General features: G+C 47.5%; 1 protein-coding gene across 1 annotated transcript in view; it reads left to right on the forward strand.

Annotated features, from left to right (window-relative positions):
- snx29 (sorting nexin 29) overlaps positions 1–22,013 on the forward strand; it is a 102,699-nt gene that overhangs the window by 44,747 nt on the left and 35,939 nt on the right. Inside the window, 4 exon segments of the mRNA XM_048233737.1 lie at positions 3,993–4,099; positions 15,024–15,140; positions 18,839–18,894; positions 20,575–20,656. Of these exon segments, the coding sequence (XP_048089694.1) occupies positions 3,993–4,099; positions 15,024–15,140; positions 18,839–18,894; positions 20,575–20,656 (362 nt within the window).

Here is a 22,013-nt window from a genome sequence, read left to right on the forward strand (position 1 = left end):
AGATAGAAGGGTGTCTTTTTTTTCTCTGGGTTTATGATATGTTGAATAGACTAAGCCTTACTTAGCCAAACAATATTAGATTCACTCGAGTGGTTTGGCAGTTTCAAGCAATATCTCCACCCATCACCCGCGTGAACAGTGCCATAATGAGACTAGTAGTGTATGTTTTAAGCAGCGGGGGTATTTGATGCTCTTTTCCCCTCAAGGAGGGGTCACGCAAACACTCCCCATCGTGGGTATCTCTTCTCCATGTGCGTCATGTTGCACATGAACCATGGCATGGTAGAGATCCGGTGAGTGCTGTGAGCTCCATGCACGTGCGGGCGCTCTCAGGGGCACATCGCCGTGTTTAGTATGCAATTTCACGTCTGACCGTCAAATTGGCCACGTCCCTGTAATTTGCAGAGATGGCCTCTCTGATGGAATGATACGCTGCCTTTTTGAGTGTCATGCATGGCAAACAGATGTTGCATCATGGGAGAAATGGAGCCCAGATTGCCGTGATCACTACGCTTTCATTATTATGGTTTGTGATGCCCACCCTCCCCACACACACACACACACACACACACACACACACACACACACACACTGGCACACACACACTCACACATTTTACTCTACCGCCAGCAATGCATTGTCTGTTTCTTCTTAGCAGGTACCCTAATGTAGCGTGTGTCACCAACTTTGTTTCTTGATTTTCTTGGATTTTGTTTGTGTGTGTGTGCGCGGGTGTTTGAGTGCCTGTGTGCGTCTACTCAGGCTGTTTTATTTGCTCGTAATGGCGGAGCTACCAAGAGTGACGCTGTGGAGAGGTAATCAGTCCTCTCCAGATGTCCCTCACGGAAGCCTCAGCTCTCCAGGGCTCAGTGGAACAACTTGGCTACAACCAAGCACATAAGCGTCTGTCTGAGAGCGCCGAGTGGCAAAAGCAACTGGCCTAAGCGCCCCTCGCCTTCTTCAGGACATGGGCTGATAGTTTCTCTCTTTTGTTCTTTGCTGTCTTTCTTTTGCTCACCGTCTGTCATTCTCTTTCTTCTCTCTTTCTTTCTCTCTTTCTTTCTTTCTTTCTTTCTTTCTTTCTCTCTCTCTCCCTCTCTTTCTCTCTCTTTCTCTCTCTTTCTCTCTCGGTCTTTTAAATGTGCTTCGCTGCGCGTGTTGGAAGTTGTAGCTGGCTCCAGGCTTTGATGGCTGTTAGGAGCGACTAGGTTTGCAATGATGGTTTGCCGTTTGATGGCTGATGGAGGAAAAAAATAAGAGGCGTTAATGGCGAAGCCATCACGGGCATGGCTAATGCGCTAGCCTGCAATTGGCAGTGTTTGAGGGGCCGCGCGTCAGAGCCTGTCCCCCCTGCGAGCTGTCGATGGGGCTCAAAAAGAGGCTCTTTGTCCGGGCGTGCCCGCCTCTCAGAGGCGTTGGCTCCCCCGCTGTTTTGATGGAGTCCAGCTGTGGGGGAATTTAAGCTTCCATTACCACTCTGTTTTTTAATCCTCTCCTCTCCTCTCCTCTGTGCCCCTCTCTTCCCTATTTGGGTAAAATTGCGCGACTGTATCCTATTTCTCCGTGTAACCGTGTCTTCGTCGCGCGACTTTTTGTAGCGTGCAGCTCAAAAACACACTCAAACACACTCATCAAGTTTCCACGGTCACGGTCCTTTTAGATTGATCTGAACCTGTACCTGAGCCACACACCAAATAAGAAGGACCACAATGGTCCGATTGGGATTTGTAGACAGTTAGTAGTTGCATTTGTAGAGTTTACTGGTCAGCCAAAATCACCAGTATGCATTATACTGCATTATGTATATACATCTTTTTCAGGTTAAATAGTGCTAATATAGAAGATGTTTTTTGTTTATTTGTAGGGCATATGCGGTGGCCCTGATGAAACCTTTTTGTGGTGTGTTTGGTAGTTTTGTTTTGGTAGTGTGTAATTTGATTGTGAAGGTTTTATTTGGAACTTATGTTAAAACACACACACGTACACACATACACGTGTACACACACACACACACACACACACACACACACACACACACACACACACACACACACACACACACACACACAGAGAGAAATGTTGCTCATACAGCTGTTTGATATTACCACAACATTGGTTCAGTTATTATAGACAAGATGCTTCTGCAGTTTCCAAAGTTTGTAGTGCACATACACACACTCTTTCTGAGACACACACACATACTCACATGCTCATCGGCATTTATTATTAAGTCCCTATCAGTCTCAATGGGCTTAATCTCAAGGTGAGCAGAAGTGTTGGCTGAGAGGAAACAAACCTTAACAGTTGCTGAACATAGCAATGTGAGATTCGAGGTGTGTGCTTGCATTTGTGTGTGTGTGTGTGTGTGTGTGTGTGTGTGTGTGCTTGGTTTGTGTGTGTGTGTGTGTGTGTGTGTGTGTGTGTGTGTGTGTGTGTGTGTGTGTGTGTGTGTGTGTGTGTGTGTGTGTGTGTGTGTGTGTGTGTGTGTGTGCGAGGGAGAGTGCTGGAGCATGTGCATAGCCCATAGAGGATCTATAGGCAGGCGGCATCCTGGAGATAAGCCTCTTGCATTCAGTCACCTGTTGATGCGGTGTGGACCGGCCGTGATAATGGCCATCCATCAGGGTCGGTTGACTCCTGCTCTCATACACTCTCAAGCCGTTGGAAAAAAAAGTGGCTAACTTTAGCGCGCTAGGCTAACTAAAGACACAGAGCCTCAGTATCTGCAGGGGAGAGATTGGCACCCCCTCCCTCCCCCCCACCCTGCACCTGCATCTTATCTGTGCGCCTGTATTACACTGATGCTTAACGGAAGTGGCCGCCAGACTAATCCTCCAATCGCTGCTCCCCCAATCAATTCTTTTCTCTTCAAGGATGGGAATTCAGTTATTTTCTTTCTGTCCAAGGGACGGGATTAAAACATGGGGAGATGCAGGATGTTGTTTGGGGGGCTTTATTTTCAGTGTGAACGCTCGCCTCGATCTATAGTGGGGTTCTCTTTTGTTCTTATTGCTTTTTCTCTCAGTCTCTCTATCGGTCTGTCTCTCTCTCTCTCTCTCTTTTCTCTTTCTCCCTCTCCATCTCCTCTTCTCTCTTTGCTTATGTAAGTGCTGTGGAGCAAAGTGGAGGGGTGTTTGGAGCTAGTTTCTCAGTGTTTTTAGGGAGAGAAAAGTGCTTTTCCTCTTCTTTCTCCTTTTAATTGAGTTTTTTTCTTCTTCAGGGAGTGAAATGATCCACGGCATCGTTCATCTTGAGAAAATCTCTCTTCCCCAGCCTCCACAAAGGACCCCCAACCCATCACACCACACACACACACACACACACACACACACACACACACACACACACACACACACACTTCTTCCAAAAGTTGATTACACCATGTTTGCAGGCTGCGATCAAACTAGTCTAGGCCTTGTATACTTTAACAATTGAGCAATGAAGGGCTTTTGAAAAACAAACGCAAAGACAAAAAAAAAAAACCAAGTCTGAGCTTGCTACAGCTGTCCCCCATTTTAGTGTGTAATCTGTTGTGTGTTTTTATCGTCCCGTCCACCCCAGACAAATAATTATACAAAATAGCTGGTCATAAATATGTGTTTATCACCCATGGGAAATAATTGTCGACCCCCAGATAAATAAACCGTGGTGAGAGACACGCATGAATATGAAAACCATTCATGGGTACACACACATACACACACACACACACACACACACACACACACACACACACACACACACACACACACACACACACACACACACACACACACACACACACAATATGTCCGCTTAGTCACAATGCTCTCTCTCGGCGGTCCCCTGAGCCTGTTGTTCAAGCGTTGTCCTGCAGGTGCACTGTCATTCATTATGTTTTTAGAATGGCTCTCATGCTGCATGTTAAGTGGTGCAACCGATCGGAGCAGTCCTCAGATAAACCCGTCTCCTTGTGTAACGCCTGTCCTCCATGCCCTCTCTCCCCCCCCCAGCTCTCCCCATCATGCGCAACTGTGAACCACCCCCACCGGCACCGACCTACCGGGCGACAGGAGACGTGGAGGAGTTGTCTGCCAACTATGAGCGTAAGCTCATTGAGGTGGGTGACCCGTTTCATGTAGAGTTCAAACAGAAATGTTTAGCTGTTGCTAAACCAAATGTTAGCAGTGACCGCAATGAGAGAAATCACCATAGGTATTTCTGTCCTTTATATCAAGGCAACGAAGGAAGAGCCCTTGAAAAATAATTCATTTTGATAGCTCTTTTTCCATGATAATTCAGCTCTTAAATCCCTAATGAGGATAGTTAAACAAGAGTCCTTCTTAGGAGAGCTAACCTTACTAAGAAAGCTATGTGGGAAACTATAATAGATACAGTAGAGTACTTACTTTCTCCAAAATGGCCAAAAAAGTATCCATTATCCTACCATTTCAGACCATCATTTTTCCACTGTGTTCATTGTGGGGAGTAGAGCCCTTTGGGATTCTGTCGAGGGGGAGGTGCATCGCTAATTAACGTTGATCAGAGTTGTATTGAAAATGACAGGATCAGCTTGTAACGCGGGTAACAGGAAGTGAGCTTTCTAGATTTGAACTGACAGCAGCAGTGAGAAGAGCCAGCTGTGAAATCAGATGAACCGAACCCTGTTGGGAGAAGAGCCTTCACATCTCGGCCCCACTCAAAACGAGATGTGTGCTCAAGGCGTTGTGACTCTCTCCTTATGCTTTTTGATGAAAACTAATAGAGCCATGGTATCCTAGTTTTTTGAGTAATTGAAAGTAGTGTATTCATTTTTTACTACTTGTTTCACTTTATTTATACATGGGGGTATTTAACAAGGGGTTATTTTATGATGGCGTTTTTCTTTTTATATTACTTAAACTCCTTACAACTGAATGTTTTTTCTTATCTCAGTTGAGAGTTCCCAGACCATAACCATGTGAAATTGTGAGATATAGTTTGGCAGCGCCAAGCTGCTGGACCGGTAATGTTTTTTGTTTTTTTAACATCTTTTCCTTTTTTCATCTTTCTCCTGTTTTCTACACTTTTAAATGTATATAAAATGTCTCAACAGTTTTTTCTCAAAGTTGTTGTCCTAAAGAGTACACTTGAGTTCTCCAAAGCCCTAAGGTGTCAGAATGAAGCCATATTGTGGAGATAAATGCCTTGTCCACAGCACATTTGCTCCACCCGTGAACTAAGCCAGATGACTTCGCTCATCAGTAGTTCCTCCTGGCTCAAGAGCCCCAGTCATTAGCTAAACCAGATTTTTGGCACAAAACACAGACAAGGATTTAATTTCCAGAGCTTGAAGTCTCTCTCCCGGAAGACAGTCTGGTCGTCGGGCGGAGTGACCTCCAGTTCATGATTCAGCAGTTTCGGTCGCATTCATTTGACCCAGCAGTTGTCGGTTATGACGGATGGATTAACATAGACAGTGAAATGTTTATTTTTTTTTGTCTTGTCATTTGAGAGAAATTATGTTTTCTAAAACAAATTTTGTGAGGAGTCCATATGGGATGATTGACAGCAATCACTCTCCACCTGTTTGCTTCTAGGAGATTTAAATAGCCCTTTCCTGTCCACATCGCATGCTTTAGCATTGGAAAGGCTCCCATCTCATCCCCATGCTCTGTTTCATTAGTAACTCTGAGCTCACATTACCCCTTATCTGTAGCCGGTTGTCAGCTCTTTGTCCCAGGACATTTCAGGACCATGGCCAGCTCCCAGGCTAAACATGCTTATTCTTAGAACTCAACATCAAGCATTCTGACGGGAGAACTAGTGAGCTTTGTTTGAAGCTTATCTGGTGATGCATGTGCTTTTGGTGTGAAGCTTACATGTGTAAGAAATAGTAATAGCCTGTGTATTAGTCACAATGTGTATAGACCGCAGGACGGTGTTTTATGCAAATAATAATAAAAAAAGACATGTATCAACTGCACCCGTGTTTTAACCACAGGGCCCAATAGCCCAATGAGTCAGAATCAGGTTGTGATTGAATCATAAAGAAGAATGAAGAAAATAAATGCATTTCCATGTATAGCCCGCTCCCATATATTAACCTCATAGCTGAAGAAAGTTTGCAAAATCAACGTAGAAACCTTGGTTAATAGTTGTGAAATTATGGTATTGGTTAATGAGTCTGCTTATGACACCAGGGTTCTGTCTTTCTGTCTATGATTGAAGGTTCAGGATAAACGTTGTCATAGCGTTTGTGGGTTTGCAGGAATATTTTTATACTTCCAATGTCTGGGTTGTTTAAGGTGAATGTGACAGCGCATCCTCTCTGTGACTGCACATATTCGTGCTAATTTGAGGTTAGTGTGTGTGTGTGTGTGTGTGTGTGGGGATGGTTACAGCCACCCGAGTGATTCCAGAAGAGAGCGACAGACACTAGAGGAAAAAAAAGGGATGACCCTGGATAATGAGCTAGGCATGAATAATTCATGTATGTGTTTATATTTCTTTAATGAGTCATAATTCTGCTTATGTTTGGGGAAAAACTCGCCTTTCACTTATTTATGTATTTATGTATTATGGAGTTTTTTTCTTAGAATTCTCATTTATTCATGTGTTCGGAAGTGTCTCTGACACTTTCAATTGAGCTTTCCCGATACACAGGACATGAGGTAAGCTCCCAAACTTCCGTAACTGAAGTCCGTACTTCCTCTGCATCTAGCAAATTTCTCGCCTTTGAGTCCTCCAATATTCCATGATGCTGAGGATCATTGTCTCCAGAGAAGAAGTGGTGTGTGGGCCCTCCCTCCTCCTCCTCCTCCTACCTACATCAAGACCTAATGGGGAAGAAATTGAAATGGAGCTGTGGTACCAGTAACCTACATCTATTCATAGCTGTAAAAGTCAGAGTGAAGGATGAAGTATAGCTATCCATCTATTCTTAGGTGTGGGTGATGGAGAATGATGGGGCTGTTGCATTTTAATGTGAGAGGACTCCCCATTCTCATTGATTGGTGTCGGAAACTTCATCCCTTGACTCTTAGTTCCACGCGGGCTATTTTAAGTTTATTGACCTATATTCGAGAGCGGATCGGATCTCAAGTGTCTCAGGAGAAACTATGAGCTTGTGTGTGTGTGTGTGTGTGTGTGTGTGTGTGTGTGTGTGTGTGTGTGTGTGTGTGTGTGTGTGTGTGTGTGTTTGGATGTGTGTGGGAGTGGGTGAGTGATCGCACACACACCCACACACATTGATTTGCCATAAATACCTCGGAGACGTTTGGATTACGTTTGAGATGTTGGATTACGAACCCGCCTCAGTCTGCTCCACTCACAGGGTCGCCATTTTCCCTCCTGATTCCGGAAATGTTCAACTTTTTCTTTGGTCCCTTCCGCACATTTCTCCCCCTCGTTCGCTCCGCGTTTCCTCCCTCTCGATTTCTACTGACCCATTTACCCACATTGGGCTGTTCCCCTGTAAACATGGCGACCCTGAGTCTGTGTACGTAGTGTAAGTGCAGAGGGTCTGTCCACGCTGACCGTGTCCTTCAGCAGGTGTTAGGATATGTCTGTCCAAGTGCCTGAGCATCTCTGCAGAGAATAAAAGAGCCACAGGATCTCGCGCCGCCAGCAAACTTCGTGTCTGTTGGCATGGCGACAAAGAGAGGTTGAGCAACATCCTTTACTCCGTCTATCTCTCTCCCTCCCTCCTCTCTCTCTCTCTTTCTCTCTCTCTCCCACTCCCCCTTTTCTTCTGCATGGCTAGAGAGAGGTATTGACCAAGCTATTGAAATCAGGAAGAGGTCAGGCTGGTCTATTTGTTTCCACAATGGCTCGTCTCCCCTCAGCATGGACAACCAAGACACGTCAGCAGAGGAGGCTCCCTGTTGACCTCCCCCAAACCCACCCCCCTGGAGCCCAGTGGTGCAGTGTTTGTGTAGGTGCTGGAGGCCGGTAATTTATGAGACGCGAAACACTCAGCATGTGCATTTCTCTCAGGCACTGCTGAAAGCTGATATTTACAGTCAGCCGCTGCACCATCTGATGGTGCGAATGCACACACACACACACATACACACACACACACACACACACACACATACACATACACACATACACATACACACACCTCCACCATCCCTTTTGAAACTTTTCACGCGCTCACAGTGCGTGCAGAAAGGCCTCTAATTTATTTACCCGAGGTGCAAAAAGCACAAATTAGAGACAAAAATGGAATCAGATATGGATCCAAAAAGCCTGCTACTTGGTAAAATCCACTGGAGGCAGTGACTGCCTGTGAAATGGTCATCATTTGAGTGATTTTGATACCAGGTTATGCGCATGGCTCAGGTAGTGCACTCAGCACAAGTCAGGGGTTTATTGATAGCATTGTGCCTATCTGAGTATGAAGCCTTTGGACAGAGCATGGCTGCTATCTTTGTCACGTCTGAGTTTTGCCAGCTCTATCTCTCTAGTCTAGTTTTGCCGACCCAGCGCAACCTGCATTTCACCTGGACTGCCTAGTGTCTCAAAGCAGGAGATAAAAGGTGTGTGTGTGTGTGTGTGTGTGTGAGAGAGAGAGTGAGCGTGTCTAAGGACTGTGAATCGGCAGCGCTATGTCCACAGACAGATTGAGCCATCGCTTCCCGTCTAGATTGCTTTCTCACTTACACGCATTTGCCGCTCGGGTGATTCTCTCCCAGGCCTCGGGCCGGGCCGAGCCCAGGCAGGCGTCTTGGCGCCACTCCACTCTCCTCCCCCTCCCCTCCCCTCTCCACTCCTCCCCTCTCCACTCCTCCTCTCTCCACTCCTCCTCTCTCCACTCCTCCCCTCTCCACTCCTCCTCACTCCAACTCACTTCCTCTGCTCCTCTCTCTTGTGTCATGTGTCTCTGGGAGTGATTTTTTTTTTTTCCTGCTGTGTTTTCACTCAGTGTTTGCATAAAACGGTGATTGACTAAAAATGCATGTTCCCTTAACACTCTAGGTCCTAAGAGGACGATATATAGTATTGGAAATATAGTTCTGAATGAGGACTTTCCTAGTACATGTCATTGTGTAAAGGAATCACTGTGTGGTTCAGCTGTTCCTGGGTGATCAATTAATTGATTGAGTGGTTAAGGGGAGCAGATAATGATGATTGACCTCGAGTTTAGTTGAATAGGGTGCTCTCTGCCCGTATAATAGGAATTCTATGTCTTATTGTTTTGTATTCCATGGAGCCTCCCAATATGCTAAGTGGAGATGCTAAATTATGATGAACACAGCGCTGATTGTGGTCTGTTCCTGGCTAGAGGGAGTTGTGTTGCTTGTGCTGTCCCTGCTATTATTGTCTTCAGTGGCAGCTGCCCTTTCCTCAGCAGACTACATAAGCTGACACTTTTCTGATGCTGTTGAGGCCTGTGTTAATGCAGGTCTCTCTCATCACACACAGAAATAGCTATTTTACACACACACACACACACACACACACACACACACACACACACACACAAACATACATAAATAAATAGATATTTTACACACACACACACACACACACACACACGCATTGAAATACTGTTTTTTTCCCTGTGCTAATGATAAAGAAAGTCCCCTTATGTAGACCTTACATTTGAGCATACACATATATAATAGACTCACAGACATACTGTACACACACACACACACACATACACACACACATACACACACACATACACACACACATACTCGTTGGCTAACTCACACTGGCATTACTGTGTACTTCCTTGCCTATTAGTGGTGATGGGGAGCGCTGAGTAAACTAGAGTCATACCCTGCCACCTGCAGTCACACTCACCCCCATCCACCATTCCCCCTCTCCTCCCCTCTCTCCCTTCTCTACCTCCGCCTGGGATATATATCTCGCTCTCTCTCTTTCCGTCCCTTTTCTCATTCACTCTCTTTTTTTTTTACTGCTGTTGCTGGCAGAGCCTGTCCTCTCCGTCTGCATTCAAACTCGACTCGCATCCAATTACAGGCATTAGAGCTCAGCTTGGCCACACTTTCTTTCTCTCTCTCTCTCTCTCTCTCTCTCCCCTCCCTCCCTGCCTCTGTCACCCTCTCTTACTCCTTTCACTTACTCACATACACTCCATCTCTCTCTCTCTCTCTCCCTCTCATCCTCTCTTACTCATGCACTCTCCCTCTCTCTCTTTCTCTCTCTCTCTCTCTCTCACTCACTCACTCACTCACTCATGTCTCTCTCTCTGTCTTTCTTTTCTACTCATTCAGCCTGTCTCCCTCCTCCTCTCTCTCACTCTCTCTCTCTTTCTCTTTTTGACATGCGGAGTGCTTGCTGTCAGGCTGTCAGGAACACCTGTATCTGAGCAGCACCTGTTTGGGTGAAACCCTGTGCACAAGCACTTAGACTAATGTAGAATATCTGTGTGTGTGTGTGTGTGTGTGTGTGTGTGTGTGTGTGTGTGTGTGTGTGTGTGTGTGTGTGTGTGTGTGTGTACAGTACATGCATAGGCTTTTTGCTCACACTCCTGAACGCTGGCTCACACATACGCACGCAGAGGGGAACATACATGCTAGCATGCTGTCCTCTCATGCACAGCGGAAGTGTTCCACATGGCAGCAACATACGGCACGCTGGTAATCTCTCTTCCAAGCTCTCTTCATGAACTCTTTCTACACACACAGTATGACCAATGTGCTTTATGGTGGTGTGGTGCGTATAACCACCTTCCTTCCCTTTATTGTGTGTGAGGGTGTGTGTGTGGGTGTGTGTGTGTTGCATACGCATGTGACATCCTAGGGTTTTAAAAAGAACATTTTGTGAATTTGTGAATTTTTTGTCGCCGCCCCGTAAGAGGATTGGTAATGGAATTGGAAATTTCGGTTTGATCTGGAATTGGGGTTCCTTGGCCAAACGAAATGGAATCAGCTGGAGGCTGGATCTCAGGTGGTGGACGCGTGGGTAATCAAGCCGTGCAGAGGATTGCCTCGGGATCAAGGTCGTAAGTTCACACGGGCCAAAACATACCTGGGGCCATTTTCACCGGACTTGGCTATGGCCTGTGAAATTGTGTTTAAGGAAGGAGACTGCAGCTGACCATCACGCGCACCTTTAATGTTGCACTCTGGTACAACTGCTGATGCAGTGTAGTTAAAGTGCATGGAAGTAGTGTTGGGCTTGCACTTTCATCTGCATCACAAGAATAGAGGTTACTGGTTGTAATGACCTAACTGACCCTACCACACACACACACACACACACTGTGGCTCGACATCCTTGTCAGACTTTCAATCTGTGAGAAATTCCCTTGGGAGTAATAATTATTGAACCAAACAAACAAAAAAAAAAACTAATTTTATTGTTGCAACTCACACCAGTAACAAAGACGCAGCAAAATGTTATTCTCCATCTGCATATCTCTAAGCCCTAGGTACACGAGCTGCAGTAGAATGGAATAATGAACGCAGCGTTTTCATTTTTTTTTTTTTCATCAAGCTCACCAGGCAGCGTCCTTGTACTCCATATGCATATTCTATTGTATGAGACTCGTTTACATATTAAGCATCTCCCGTCCTTTGCGTGCGTCAGACTGAATTGGTTGGGCTTCTCCATCTATGAGCCGAATTAACACTCTGACGAGCCACACGCATGCAGCTGGGCTTTGCTTCACCAGCCCCATTTCTGGGTGCTTCTGATTGGGCCCGGTGAATGCCGGAACCGGCAGCGCGCGCGAAGCCAGGGCCACTTGTAATGCCACCAGATGAATAGTCCGAGCTTGTGGCAGGGTCTCCGTAATGAGCCGTGATGGTTCGTCGCAACAGTGGGAGCCTTCGGCCCGCTCAGGCAAATTGGGAGTGGAGGCCTGGAATAGAAAAAAAAAAGAAAGGGGGAAAGGGTAAGAGAGAGGGAGAGAGGGAGAGGTACCCTCCATGCTGGAGTGAAGGAGTCAGCCAACAAAATAACAAACTGATTAGCTCTCTCTGGGCAGGAAATTAATTGGGTTTCCACACAATTAAAATGAACTTTATTTTTTTCGTCTGGGATTGGGAGGTGAGGGCAGTCTCACTGGAGAGTCAGAGGCCACAAATAAATAAACGGGAATGATGAATGGCTTAGTCTGCCGGGTGGAGCATGGAGGATTGGTGATGTACCTGGAAGTCATGTCTCATTGAGCGAGAACGCTGATTAAGGAACTGTTGTCTCTGCTCCATTTAGGAGTCTGGTTTATCATTAGGAAAAGGGTCGAGCTGATGATAAATCAGTGGTGGGACTTTTGTGATAAAGGCTCCATGAGCCAAAGCAGGCATGGAGTGGAGCAGTGCATGCGAGTCCTGCTTTCTGCATTGTATGGTGCATTCACGGAAAGGAGCTAAGATAAAAGCGCATCTGAAATAGCTGGATAGAGGAAATAAATACGAGGGTAAAAATAAAATCGTGCTGCCCCGTCCCTCCTCACATGTCGTGCAGCTTGCTTCGATTCTGTCAAAGGATTAGAGTGACGACTGCTTGTTTGGGAAATGCGACAAGCATTCTGTGTGTGTGTGACTTTCTATGCTTCTGTGTAATGTATTTGTGTGTGTGTGTGTGTGTGTGTGTGTGTCTATGCATGCATTAGTGTGCCCTCTTTGTCTCTTTTTGTCTGCTGTTTTTAAGCAACATCAAGGGGGCCATGAGTTCACTCTTGGTTTGTTGAATTTCAAATCCGTTTCAAAGTGCGATGGCAGATGAGCGAGCATCTTCACGACAAAATAAATAATAAATAAATAGATAAACGCGTCTCGCTGCGCCAAGCCTTCGCTACCCAGGCTTTTCATGTGTTTAAGACAAGGTCACTTCTTTATTTATTAATTTATATTATTTTGAAGTCCCAAGCATCCACTATCTTAAATCGTCAAACTAAGCGGCACTGCAAAAATAGATATGCAGCGAATCGGCCCCTAAAGCTAACGATCGGCAGGCAACCGGAAGCTATTTAAAGCTTGGGATGCAGGCTGGGGGGGTTTGGGGGATGTCATAAGTGGTGGATCCGCTGTAAGTGAAGATGCCGTTTGAAGTTGTCGTGGTGATATCTGCCGAGGCCTGTTGTTTTGTTATGGGTGCTGAAGGTGGAGGGTTCTCAGCGGGTTGCTCCTCTCAAGCCCCATTAGTTAATTGCTCACCAGGCAGATGTGTAGGTTTCGACAGCCTGGCTTCATTAAAAACAGTGTTAGGGGGGGAGCAGACTTCCAGGGCTCGCAATGAGCTGATTAGTTCAGCTGATTGATGGAGCCCCATGAGTTTTTTTTTTTTTTTTCAGGAAGTTGCACCAGCGACCCATGAGTTTGTTTATGGAACGCATAATGACGAAGTAAATACCCACCGACTTCATAGTCACTTTAAGTGGAACAGTAATCGCCCACCATCTACAGTAGTTGCACACAGGAACAGCTCCCAGTCATTATTACTAATAACTAAGGCAGTGGTTTGGCTAAAAATGGGCTCTGATGAATAGGCTAGCATTAGGATGTAGGATTTCTGTTATCTTCTGGCTGCCCTTGACCCCAAAGTCGTTCTTGTAGCTGCTCCTTCTAGCTCTCCGATACAAAGTGACTAGTGAAATATGGCCCCCGTCTGGGGTGAGTGCACAGCTTTCTGCTCTGTTGCTTGCTCTTTCCCCTTAACTGGCACTGCCTTGTCAGACTCTGAACTTCACCTGGATACACACAGACACACACACACATGCACACACACACATATATATTTCCATATATATACACACACACACACACACACACACACACACACCCACTTTCCCTCTGTAACACAGAACTTTGTTGAAGGGAGCAGTAGAGCCCTTGCCGCTGTTTGTCGGAGCTGACATAATTCACTTGTCATGCGGCGCGGTGCCCGGCCCAAATGCACACTGACACTTCATTTCCATAAACAAATGAATAGAGGCCGCAGCTGCCTGGCAGGGCCGCCACCGCTATTGACAGCGGCCCGTCTCCGCGTCGCTGTCACTTCGCTGGCGTGACAGCTGACGGTGGCCCGAGTTCTGCCACCAGTCGGGATCGGAGATGACGATGATGCCACTGACGACGATGAGGACGACGTTCGTGTTCCAGCCGTCGCATTGCGTGACTGGGTTTCTTTCCCCCTTCGTCTCACCTACGCTTCCTACGCTACCCCTCCCTCGTCCTGACTTGTTTGATACGTGTCTTCGAGAGAGGAAAAAAACGAACCCAAGTGGAATTTTTATTTTTTGGAGTAGCAATTTTGAGCGCTCCTGCTTTCCCTCTTGCAAACCCCCCACCCCCCAAACCCATTAATCCACCGTGATGCCATCATTCGCATGAAAATAGTCGGGCTGCGCTGTGTGACACGCGTCTTTAAAACCTGCCCTCTGCAGCCGAGTCACCTTCTTAAGTCTTAAACCGCAGGTGAAAAAGCAGCTTCAAGGTGGGGGGCTGGGGAGGGTGGGGGGGGCAGCTGCCACCACCGAGCCTGACTGACAGCACTGACTCACGGCCAAAAAACGAGAGCAACTCCAGATAAATCTCCGGGCTAAAAAAGAGCCAGATCTGCATTTCAACGCTGTTTGTGTAAATCCTGCCTATTTATTTTTTTAAAAATGGCACCCTGCAATTGCTATGCAAGTGGGATGGACATTTTGTCGAAATTCAAATGTCAAAAGGCTACATTATACAGCTTTAATTAGCCACTTAGGGATGCTGAATGCTTCTAAATGCCTCCTGTAAACTGTAATTGTCGGTGCATGGCACGTCTGCACTGATGAAGTTCAGTGTACTGTGTGGTGTTCATTGTTGCGTTTGTAGACAGATGCAGAGTGAGTAGATGCGAGTAGAGTTTCCTTGCCAGTGGCTTAAACTCCAATTACATTGTTACACACCTGAATCTGATTCTTTTTCTCTCTCCTCTCTGTGTGTGTGTGTGTGTGTGTGTGTGTGTGTGTGTGTGTGTGTGTGTGTGTGTGTGTGTGTGTGTGTGTGTGTGTGTGTGTGTGTGTGTGTGTGTGTGTGTGTGTGTGTGTGTGTGCGTGTGCGTGCGGCGTGTCTTGCGCGTGTGTGTGTGTGTGTATGCAGGTGGCGGAGATGCATGGCGAGCTGATTGAGTTTAATGAGAGGCTGTATCGCTCGCTCATGGCCAAAGACCACCTGATCACCCAGATGAGACAGGAGCTCATTGACCTCCGTGGACCGGTGAGTGGAGCTCTTTCTTCTTTGTGCTCCTCCCTTTTTCTGTCCCTTGCTGTCTCTTTCTCTCCCTCCCTCTATCTTTTTCTCCTCCTTTAGCCCCCCATAAGTCCCATTCAGGAGACTCTCTTGTGCTCTACTTCTCTGCTTCTGTCCTCTCTGCCTCTCTCACTCTCACACTTTGCCCTGCTGGTGGTCTTTCACAGAAAGCATCCAGGTCAATGGTGCTTTGGTGTGTTTTTTTATCCTCTCCTCTTCCTCCTCATCACTCTCCCCCAGGGGCCTATTCGCTTCCCTTCCTACCTGCTCTCCATCACAGACACGCAAACCTTCAGTGAGGACATGCACTCCATTGTCCTCTGTTTCTCTGTTTTTGGCACGGACACACACACACACACACACACACACACACACACACACACACACAGTAGTAGCTTCTTTTTTAAGAACTAGCACACAGAATGTTCTTTCTTGTATCACTCTGACAGTTGTATCTCTCTCTCTCTCTCTCTCTCTCTCTCTCTCTCTCTCTCTCTCTCTCTCTCTCTCTCTCTCTCTCTCTCTCTCTCTCTGGACGTGGAACCTTGCTGTAGCACACCTGCCCAGCACATGATCACCCGCTCAAGGGCATATGGCGTCCAGGAGCTAACACACTTGTCAGATGACACGAGAGCAATTTAGTTCTGTGAAACATCAATCGAGCGTCAGTGATCTGTCGGAGCCCTTTCCTCCGCTGTGACTTACATACGCTAACTGGCCGCGTCGGTGGCATCGGCGGCAGCGGCGTAGCAGCCTCGGTCATGTGGCTCTTTTAAAGCCGCGCTGTCCTTCTGAACGCACCTCAGTGAGAGTCCTGTCTCCAAAATAATCGTGGCAGCGAAACGGCGAAGCCTGGCTCCATTTCCACGCGCCGCCAGAGAAAAAAAAAAACGAATGATCTCCAGTGAAAAAACTGGGGTGACGGCTGACATTAAGAGCAGTTAGAAATTGAATTTGCCCTTTCAGAGAGGGCGCGCGCAGGGCAGCCAGGTAAATGAGTGCTCGTACGCGGACTTCCTTTTTCATGGTCACCGGTGTCTTTGTTTCCAGGCGTCTGTGTTGAGCCAGAGAGACTGTGCCTTGCCTCTCCTCTTTCAGAGTTTTGCCTCTGGCCCCATTTACAGCCTAAGGGTTCTACTTACTCGGGTTGGTGAAATCAACTTTCCTACTGACAAACAGTCACAAATAGTGCTGTCTCCCTCACACACACAGAAACACACACACACACACACACACACACACACACACACACACACACACACACACACACAGTCTGTTCACACTAACATATAATTCTGATTCATGTTCAGGACGTGCACAAAAACACATTTAGTGTGTTAGTAAATCTGTACCTACAGCTCAGTTCAACAGTAATTCAACTTCTCACGTGCACAAAAATCTGTGCTATACACACACATACTGAGACGCTCTTACACACACACACACACACACACACACACACACACACACACACGCGCGCGCGCACAAGCACACATGTACACATGTACACAAGCACGCTCACAAACACACATACAGACACACACACTGAACCACCTGATGTCCAGTCATGCCGCTCATCCCCCTCCACACACACACACACACACACACACACACACACACACACTCTTCCCCTCTGTCCTGGTCACTGAGCAGAGTTGTGTACTCTGCAACAGATAGCCTCTCCAGGCCACAGACTGGGCAGTGCAGTGCAGCACAGCGCATAGTGGGGTGGAAGCTGGGTCGAGCTGATTGGAAAGGGCCCCCCGCTGAGGTTGCTCTTTCACTGGGGGTGAGATTGATCCGACCCCTGGGCCTCTTATCTCTCCTCCCCGGCTGCATTACTGTACCTGCCGTCCATGACTGACCCAGTGCTACACATGATTACAGTTTGCTGCCCTGATGGAGTGCTGACGCTGGAGTGCATGCATGTGCACGCGACACGCTGCGCACCGCTTGCGCACACGCTGCGCACGCAGCACACGCATAACCTACCACTCACACACACAACCACTCTCACACACACACACACACACACACACGCGCTGCGCTTTACGCTGCACGCTGCACGCACACTCAAACACAAATACACACACTGACTTATTCACTCATGCACCTACTCATACACTCACAGTGTCGTGCTTCCTGCACAGCTGTGCATGGAGTTGGAGGCATTCACATGTGTGTGCACACTGCACAGATACAGACGCACAAATCCTCACGCTCATGCTCACACTCATGCTCATGCTCATGCTCATGCTCACGCTCATGCTCACGCTCCCAAGCTGATAGACACACTTTCATTTGTACTCATACACACTCTCACACATGCACAAGCACACACGCTGGTGCACAGCACAGCACCTCCACACCCCATGTCCAATTGCATAAAAACACACATGAACTGACACACATACACACACACACACACAAGGAGCATGGGAGGAAATGATCCATCATTACAGTGCGATTGAGAGCTGGATGGGGATTATTACGGTCTGGTTTATAGTGGTAGGCGGGTAAGACATTTCTGTTGCTAAGCTCCTCTATTTTATTCCTGACTGAGGATGGATTTGCCCGAATACACAGCGGCTTACCAAACTGCACTAATATTAAAGTCTGTTATTGGACATTCACTGCCTGGCAGTATCGGGGATGCTGAAAGCGCCATTTTGTGGCCCAGCCTCTATTGGGCTGTGGCCACAAAAAAAAATGAATGTGTCTCAGGGGAAGTATTTACCTGGATAATAACATCATTAGATTTCAATTACATATCACTTGTTTCCACAGCAATTGAAGGCTAATTCATCTCCTAGATATATTTACTCTGTTTTCTGATTGATCTGCTAACAAAAGGTGTATAGGATGCATGAAAATGCTATTGCAAGGTGTGTTTAGTAGGTTTATTGCATTTATTTACACTATATGTGTCCTGTGGTCTTGCAGGATTACTTAACAGTTTAATTTGACTCAAATTCAATATTTGAAGTTTCCCAGTCAAGGATATAGTATTTAAAAAAAATTCTTCCTAGCTGTTGATAAATAGCCCCAGCACTGTTCAGACGATCGTGTCCGGATTGTCATTTCCTGTTAAAGTGACATTGTGATGTACACGCATGTCGACGGGAGAGGATCATTCATCCGCGGCTGACGCTCTCGTCCCGGCATCGTTACCACTGGTCTGGGATCAGCCGTAATGGGCCGAGGTGCAGGTGATTACTGTTAGCGCTAATGGCCCCCATTAGCCGCACACAGGCACAGGCTAATGGCTTTAATGAGTTCCAGTCCGGGGTGACTGTTCCACCGCCCTAATCTGCTGCATGCATGCACCTGATGCAAAAAGGGACATGTGCTGCTGCTTTTCTTGTCTCATTCCCTCTTTATTTTGCTGTTTGTGTGTGTGTGTGTGTGTGTGTGTATGTTTGTGTGTGAATGTGTGTGTGTGTATGTGTGTGTGTGAGAGTGTGAGTGAGAGGGCGAGAAAAAGAGATGTCCGGGGTACATCCAGTAATTAACCTTGATTTTTTTCATCTTCTTTTTCTCTCTCCCTCTCTCTCCCTGTCCCTCTCTCTCCCCCCTCCCTCTCTCTCCTCTCTCTCCCTCTCTCTCCCCCTCTCCCTCTCTCTCCCCCCCTCCTTATCTCCCTCTCTCTCCACGTGGGGATGAAGATGCCTGGGGACTTGAGTCAGACGTCTGATGACCCAAGCCTGTCAGACTTTGAGACGTAAGCAGCCTCTCTCTACACTTCTTCTTTTTTCTTAAATCATCCCCTCATTTGCCTTGTTAATGTTTGTGTCAAGCTGTTCATTTTTTAACTTGGACAGACCACTTGAACTTCTGATCTCACCTATTTCAAGCCCAGTCAGAAATGTTCTCTACATTACAGGGGACACATTTTGTACCAGTGTCTTGCACAGTCTTTTTCAAATGTCTGTATACCTTTGGTGTGCAGAGGTGAATGATATTAACTGATGGATCTGGAGCGTATGGAAATATTGCGGCTAAGCTGTCGTCGGCTCGTCGGCTCTCATTCTCTGTCGGATGCAGCCGAAAGAAAAGTAGTCGCCAGTCGCGTCGCGTCATATGCAGTCGCGTAGTGCCAAGCCTTGCCTGAAGTTCTCTCTTGCTGATCATAGAGAGCCAAGAGGACAGACTGTGCCTGACACAGTGGCGGCCAGGTCGTCCCCGTGTGAGCCAGGATCACAAACCTCTCCCCGGCGCGCCGCCAAAAACTGCTAACGACCCGAATTGGGTGGGGGTTGAGGGGGCTGAGGGGGTTGAGGGAGGGGGGTTGAGGGGGGTTGAGGGGGGTTGAGGGGGGTTGAGGGGGGGGGGGGGGGTTGAGGGGGGCTCTCCTCCACTGTAGCTTAAAGGCCTCTGAACTGCACACCTCCCTTCATTTGCTCTCAAAGCAGCGGGCCCACCCTCTCTCCTCATCGTACCCCATTTTTAGAGCTGTTAAATTAGTGCAGCAAAGCCTGGAGATGTTTCACAGTCATATTTTAAGGACAAAATTGCCTTTTTTTGCGGGGGGGGGGGCAGGCACTTTTAGTTCCATCTTCAAAGAGCTCTACCTGGACCCTAGAAAGGTTCATAATTTTCCACTAGAGATGTTGCAGTATGAGAGAGCCTACAGGGATTCTCACTTTAATGAAATTGGTCGGTTTCATTGGGTTTGTTTCACAGTCCAGCCCTCTGTCATTCCATCAGGCGCTGCATCAGCGTGTCTTTTCCCTCCCTTAGGGTGGAATTGGATTAGGCTACTTCTCTACAGAATTATTGGATTCCTGAAATCCTTTAGCATGTTCCACGGGATTGGACCCAGCCAAATCCTATTAAACATACAAGAGGCTGGCATTCATATACTGTACTGCGGGCACGCATGCTTCAAGCACGACACTGGCGTTCACACGAGCCCGAAGATGCCATCGGCTGAAGTCATCACAAGGCTCACGGGTTAAATAAGGGTTATTTACATGGATTGATTACCGATCAGTTGTCGCCGGGGAAGGTGATGTTTTTGAAAATGTTTGTTTATAATTGTCTTATTTCTACACAAGGCTGAAATGGTGCTCGCTAGAAGGCTGTACTGCTGTGCATGTCTCTCCCCAGCTCCTTCGGCTCTTGTGAGAGAAACTGAAGTTCCAGATGTCCTTGAAGTCGAAGTCCCTGGGAGAACTACAACATGTCCTCGCACTGCTCGCTGGAATCAATAGACACGTGTCATTGCCGTTTCTATGTCTACATACACCATTGTGTCTCCTCTATTCAGACTCTGGATTCAGACTCTCTCGCTCTTCTCACTTTGTACAGCACCATAACTCTCTCCCTCTCTTTCTCTCTCCCTCTCTTTCTCTCCCTCTCTCTCTCCCCCTCCTCCCCTCTCCCTCACTCTCTCTTACAGAACCAACCGAGCTCTGGTGAACGTGTGGATCCCCTCCGTATTTCTGCAGGGGCGTGCTGCCAATGCGTATCATGTGTACCAGGTGTGTTATTTCTTACCTACACACCCAGCGGTGTGCCATCCCCACCAGCCCCAATCTCCCGTACCTGATCTCTAGCCCTCATGACACACTGCTGTCTCTCCTGCCCTCTCACACCTACACACACACACACACACGAGTGCATGACATACATGTGAAGGGCACTCCGACGCGTCCTTCACACCAAACAATTTTGCGTGTAATTTTCAGTTGAGCACGCCAGCACTCATCACCCACCACAGAGCGGAGGTGAGGCCCTCGCTTTCTCCCTCCCTCGCTCTCTCTCTCTCTCTCTCTCTCTCTTGCTCTCTCTCTCTCTCGTTCATCAGCAGCCAGGTGCCGCGGCAACGGTGACAGCCATGATCTCTCTGGGAGCTCCCTTGCCGCAGCTGCCAGCCAATCAGCTCTCGCTCTTCGCCGCCCCTCTACCCCGCTCCCTCCAGCCCTGAGATAGCAGCCCGGGGTTCCGTTGGCAGGGCGGTGAATCCCCGCAATATTTAATTGCAATGGGAACCCCCTAAAGCCCCCCCGCCCACCCACCTCCACCACTCTGTTTCAGTTCTTCATTGTTTTGCAATTTTTTATTGAATCCCACCTCTCCCTGGCATCTACCTGCAACCCCCAAACTTCACTCCATAATATTTTTCTCACAATATCAGCACTTGGGCTGTGTAATAGGTCCCTGTGGAAACTGTCCTATTGTGTGCCGTGGTGGTGATTGATGGAAAGAGCTCCCCATTGTTTTGGGTTTCTGCAGGAGCCCTCCCCCAGGCTCACATAACACGCGGACATGATTGATCGCTGACTGAAGCCGTCTACTCAGGCGGAGCAAAGGAAGACAGGAGTCACAAAAAAAAAAAAATCCACAACACCTAAACTGACGGGTGGGGGGGTTCTGCCCGTGTCCGAATGCCATCCCATCTGGATTCTGCAAAAGTTCCAAACCACAGTCTCGGTACGCGCTCGTGCCAGGAGGGGTGAAAACCCATGTACCGGAACAAGCTCCTCGCGCGAGTGGGTCTCTCTACCGCGTCTCGAGCCTGCAGGCTGTCTGGAGGAACTTCGGCAGCCCAAACTGCTGAGTCTGGGCTCTCTTGGAAGGAGAAAGTGGGTTAACCTCGCACCCGAACCCCCTCGCCTCCCTCGCTCCCTGGGGATGTGTTGAGGCCCACATCCATAATACATCATAAGCGCGCTTGCAGTCAGATGATGCGATGACTGGCACCTTGCATTAAAGCAGTGCTGTTAGATTATATAGCTGCCCGTGGCTCCTCACCCTGATGTTTTATGACTGAAACGGTGGCATCATTAACACTTAACATTAATCCCACTTGTCGGCAATAATTTATGTAATTTAATC

Source organism: Alosa alosa, chromosome 22 (assembly GCF_017589495.1).
Source record: "Alosa alosa isolate M-15738 ecotype Scorff River chromosome 22, AALO_Geno_1.1, whole genome shotgun sequence".
In the NCBI taxonomy this organism is placed as follows: Eukaryota; Metazoa; Chordata; class Actinopteri; order Clupeiformes; family Clupeidae; genus Alosa; species Alosa alosa.